This window comes from Diabrotica undecimpunctata, chromosome 6, assembly GCF_040954645.1.
Source record: "Diabrotica undecimpunctata isolate CICGRU chromosome 6, icDiaUnde3, whole genome shotgun sequence".
NCBI lineage: Eukaryota > Metazoa > Arthropoda > Insecta > Coleoptera > Chrysomelidae > Diabrotica > Diabrotica undecimpunctata.
In genome coordinates this window covers 35,855,039-35,860,935 of record NC_092808.1, presented here as the reverse complement: position 1 = coordinate 35,860,935, position 5,897 = coordinate 35,855,039, and the positions used below count along the sequence as shown (strand labels likewise).

The following is a 5,897-nucleotide window of genomic DNA, read 5'->3' as shown; positions in this document are numbered from 1 at the left end:
GATAGAAACTAATTAACAAGCATTTGATATTTTACCTCTTGAACAGATGTAAAAGGCTTCAAAGATCCTCCATTACTTCTTTCTAACTCAAAAAAATATTCATATATATTTAACACAAGTTTGAGAATTTAGCGTTTTTTCAGGCATACATTAATAATAATAATAAGTAATCTGATAAGACCACAGATGAGATGGGTTGATGACATTAAAAGAATAGCCGGAACAAATTGGAAATATGTTACTCAGGATAGAGAACGATGGAAGGAGTTGGGAGAGGACTATGTCCAAACATGGACGACAGAAGGCTAAGAAGAAGAATAAGTAATCTCGAAAATTTACAAATAAGTTTCCGTTCGACGGAACTATGGCTAGACTCATGTCGTATAATAACAATTTCTAGATTAGAAAATATTAATTTTTTCATTAGCTGAAAAATAAATATTTACTGGAAGTATTCTAATTAAGAGAGCAACAGTTGGTCGTTCTAACAATAATTATGCTTGAAAATATATAATTCAAATGCCATACCCAAAAACTACAAGCTAAATAATTTGCATAGCACACTACCACCTAGCATTGAAACTTCCGTGTTAACGAATAAAACAATGATTGGCGCATCACCGAGTGACCGCGAGCGTAACTACATATACATGGCGCTAAATTCAAAAGTTTAGTAATATTGCCTAGGATTGTGAACTCATTTTAAAGTAAAGGAAAATCGGTATAATCCTAAAATAACAAGAAAAATCCTTATCATATACGATAATAAATATTTTTCGTATACTTTATGGGTTTTCTTGTTATGTTGAGACTATATTTATTTTCCATTACATTAAAATGTCAAAGTGAATAAAACAATTAAAGAATAAAATATAAAATAAAACCTTTATTTATAAAAATGTTACAAGAAATGTTATATGTGTTACAAGAAATATTAATAATACAAGCCAAGTGTAGTATAATTTAGTTTTCTTAATGTTGTGAAAACAACTGGTCAGTATTTAAATAATTTTTTGTCATTCTTATGTCAAGTTTTATGTGAATAAAAGCCTAATTCTGCAAAGGGCATTTTACTACAATTTTAGTCGCATAAATTTACAATTTAGGGCTCTTAACAGCACTCACCCATTTATCAAACATATCCATATAATTTCGTGGACTTGGAAAACGGTAATGCTTGCGAGTAGTATCCATGCAATCTGGAACGCATAACGTGTTCGATGCCATAATCAAAAATCGTCTAAAACTGTACCTTTTTGCACTACTTATATAAAAAAATTTAAATTATAAAATAAATTACAAAAAATAAAACAAATACAAATATGGCGCCGTATTTGTCTAAACTCAACTTTGAATTGACCACAGCACACTCCCTCCGCGCAGGAACGAGACTAGCAGCGCCACCAAACCAATGGGAGCGAAATCCGAACGTGATTTGACCTTGGCTATCCCTGTTACCAATCTATGTATAATTTTATCTATGATAATTTGAAAAACCAAAAAAAAATAAATTCAAATAAATCAATAAACACGATAAATGAGCTAATCAGTCACTGTCAATAAAAATTATAAACGTCAAAATTTACAGTAAACAATGTATCAAAGACGTGCCATATTGTTGATCCTTGTTTAACTTATTGTGATTTCTATAGGCAAGTGGCTTAATTTTGCAATATTAGTTTCTGTGAGTAAAAAAGAGACCTAGTATAAAACGTAATTCGTGAATAATTTCATGCATGGGAAAAGATAGAGTGGACATACTTTATCTATTATTATAGTGGATCTACTGAGGTTTTATCCCATTAATTAATCACCCTGTATAACTACTTTTAAAATATGAAGTATTTTCATTTGTTTTGGTAGAATAATAATTATGTAAAGCAATAAATCAATAATCAACATAGGATTATAACTATAAAATGTACATTGAACTTTTCTCTAAATATTTATGTTACCTGAATTATAAATGGGGAACAGCAATACGAGATTGATATGTTGTTATCTGACTTGACACATTGGTCGAATTTTAATTTTATTGAGATGTATATTGCGGTTCCGCAGAATTTCTCTATTGAACGTACACTACTTGAATTCTGACAAAAGAAAGAACGTGCTCTTCACTCAACAACTTGTATTCGGGACTGATACAAACGACGTCTGTCACCAGGGTCGAATTTACCAAATAGCGTGAATAAGAAATTGAGAAATATCTAATCCTTTTTGGGTTAGTAAAGCAAATATAAAAAACTGTTGTTTCTGAGTGTGGGAAACTTATATCTACCTGTAAGGGTTTTACTCTTATTAGAGATAAAATCATATTTTGACAGAATTCATTTATATTTTCGCAATTTTCCAGATAATATTCTCAATAGATACTGATCTAGATTGTAACAAAATATTTTGCCTACCACATAGGGTATTAGGGTAAACCATACAGTTATTGGACACTTAAGAAAATTTCAACTTTAAAAATTCGTAATTCACATTGTTCTCTGCAAATTGAATTGAAATTTATACAAAAGGTAGTCTAAACAGTTTATTACAATATGGATAAAAGGATTTAAAGAAGGTGTTAAATATTTTTTGTCAATATATATTTATTAAAAATAGTTACAAAAATTATAGTTATTGGACAGTTTATTTAGTTACAGGACACTCAAAATTAGTTATTGGACGACTGCTTTAACACAATAAAAAACTAGAAACAAATGAAAATTACAGGAAAAAGCTAAGATTTCTGTGCGGTATGGGGTACCTATATACAGTTGACACAATTAAATTTTATAAATGCTTTTGTGCTTCTTTGTATTGAGTGAAAAGTTCGTCAATGTCTTCATCCTCACTGTCTTGGTTACTGTTATTAGCATCAGAATCACTATCCTGGAGATTGAAGCAGTTGTGACATATAAATAGATCACCATCGTTAGGTATATGCTGTCTATGATTAACAGGAATACAAGATTCGTGATAATAAAGATTACAGTCATCGCATTTTAATTTGTTCAATTGAATATCATTTGAACAAATAAAACATTTGACTTTTTTTGAATTCTTTTTCTTGCTACACTGGTTTATGGTTAATTTTTCTTCTCTTTTCCGTTTCCTTTCTTGTTTTTGTTTTTTCTGCTCTTCTTTATCTCCTCCTTTTTCCGTAACATTTCTTGATATCGTGCAGATGTAATAGCAAAAGGAAGTCGTTCCGTGTTACGTTTATTTTTTCTTTCCGGTACAGTAGGAGAAGTTAAAAAGTTACCCAACAATTCGTGTTTAACAATAATTTTACTTGTAGAGGGTAAGTCATAAACATTAGTTTTATATTGTTGAAAATGGATATCATTGGTACTGCTACTCTCAGAAATATTTACATTTTCAATACCACTCTGTTCTGATGTTTTTATTTCAGTATTTTTAACGGGAGATGTGATAACCACATTTTGAATAATATTAATGTTTGTGTCTCTATTTTTTAGAACCATTGGGTTATCCGAATGTTTTGGATCATGTTCAAAAAAATTCCAAATTTTGAACAACAAATTCAAATTATCATCGCTAGGTAGATTATTCTTTGGATTTTCTTTTAAATTCTCTAAGCTATGAACTTTTTCAGGACCTAAGATATTTACAAAAGTATTATAGTCCATCTTGGGTTTCTTTTGATGATCTGAAATGATTAAATTTTTTACTACTTCTTTGCCTAAACATTTTGTGTAGTCAATAGCATCTGCATTAAATGGAAACAATCCGCAATCCTTGAAACCATTTACTACTGTTTCAGTTTTACAGCTTTTTTTATAGCTTGCTCCAATATAGAAGCAAATACAACCTTATTCACTACCCCTCCTGGATGCTGTTCTTCCCATTCTCTCACTGATTGCCGCCAAGCTTCTTTTAATGGACGGAAAGTAGAAACGTCACAGGGTTGTAAAATCCTTGTGGCGTTAGGATAAAGTGCAATCACTTCAATCTGCAGTTCATTACACAATAGACTTAATTGGTAACTTAAGTGACTCTTGTGCCCATCTACAAAAAGAATAACTGGAAGCTTAATATTATTTTCAATTAAGTGTGGGTAAAAAACATTCGCAATATACTGATAGAATGTCTCTGCCATCATCCAACCATTATCGCTTCTGCCCACACCCCATTTAGGATTAATACCTGTAGCAACCTTTTCAGGAATACGTTGATAAGGATAAATAACCATAGGCACCCAAATTTTACCGTCTGCTGAAAACGTAAACATCACAGTGACGTTTTCTTTTGAAGAGCTTTTTTCAACGTTATAAACATTTTTGGAACCTTTCATAGCAAATACTTTTCCAGTAGATGGACATATTTGAAATCCTGACTCATCTCCATTAAAAATTCTTGATGGATCAGTTAGAACTTCTTCTAAATGTTTTTCTTTAACATAGGTTTCAATATTTTTAAACCAGTTTTTGATGTCTCGTTCAGATACACAAGCGCTAGCTGCCGTCACACCTTCACTTGTCCTTCTAGAAACCCCTGGATGTCGCTTCAAAAATCCCTAAAAACAATCAAACGATGAATACAGATTAAAATACATTTTTTTGGTGACTTACTTTTAACCATCCATCTCCAGGTCGATTATCTTTAAAGTTATTGGGGCGTGGATTTTCGATTAAAAATTTTTGCACGCTGCTTTTTAAATCGTTAGCCTTTTTGGGGAAACCTTTTGAAGCAGTTTCTTGTATCCATCTGGAATATTGAATGTAAAATAAAATAATGCTATGGGTTAAGATAAATTAAATGGATTTACCTAACCAGAGTATTCTCCTCCTCGCAACTTAAAATAGGAGACGGTCCAAGTGTATCTTTATGTTCCGGATGTTTTAATTTAAATTCTATAGTGAACTTCGGAATTCCATATTTTTTTTCAGCTGTTCTATATGATTCAGTGCCATTTTGGACATCCTTAACAGCTTCTATAAGTTTCATCTTATCATATTTTCTAAGTTTAGGCATTTTACTACAATCCTAAAAAATCCATTTTTAGTGATTGGACGGTCAAATTTAGTTATTGGACAGCTGTCCAATAACTGTCAAATCGATTACTAAATTAATTTTACTGCTATCTCCAGTTAATTATACTTAAATCCGTTGAAAATTGTAGAAATATGTGGTAAGTGTAGTTCTCTAGTGATTGGACAGGTGTCCCATAATAGAATTAAGCAAGTTTTCTAGTTTAGTTATTGGACAGATGTAATTAAATCCGAATTAAAATCCCTATTACTGTACCAGATCTACCTTAGGGACTATAAGTGCCTTTACTACACCCTTTTAAATAAAAATACAATCTTACCTTAAAAATACCACGTAGTTTTAAAAAAAAAGTCAGAGCAGATGCTTAACACAATGCTTAAATGTCACTTCACTCATATAACCTAAAAATATTAACCGCCAAAATCACAGAACCCGTTAAAGGCAGAACATAGACATAAGAATGAACGTAATATAGAAACGAGTAGTGGCACCTAGTGAAATATACTCTTGTTGGCACTTGCAGAAATCTTATTCTCGTAAGTTAACACTGTAATGTCCAATAACTGTCTCGTGTCCAATAACTGGCGTTTTACCCTACTATGGGGGGTTGAAAATTGGGGACAGAAATTATTGTGGTGGAGATAGGGCAAGCAAAATAAACGATACATATGCGAACGGCTAACAGGGTTTATTTGTAAAGCTGGGTCGTGGATAAGTTGAATGGCAATGGGGTTGGATTGGAGCAACTACAAAAATGAAACAAAGGGGTACTGATATGAATCTCCTGGAACAAATAAACAAACAAAACAACGGGAAGGACCTCTAGCAATTTAAAATGGACGCCGGATCGAGGTGCCAAATTATAACAACTACAACAACTATTTATTACTATT

General features: G+C 31.7%; 1 protein-coding gene across 1 annotated transcript; it reads right to left on the bottom strand.

Moving 5' to 3' along the window:
* Positions 1 to 3,763: 3,763 nt before the first annotated feature.
* Positions 3,764 to 4,986, bottom strand: LOC140444289 (uncharacterized). The gene is made up of 4 exons (XM_072536039.1): positions 4,781 to 4,986; positions 4,584 to 4,719; positions 4,434 to 4,528; positions 3,764 to 4,268 (listed from the first exon to the last, which is right to left on the bottom strand). Exons 1-4 carry the CDS (start codon positions 4,984 to 4,986, stop codon positions 3,764 to 3,766), a joined length of 942 nt encoding a protein of 313 aa, XP_072392140.1.
* Positions 4,987 to 5,897: the final 911 nt, after the last annotated feature.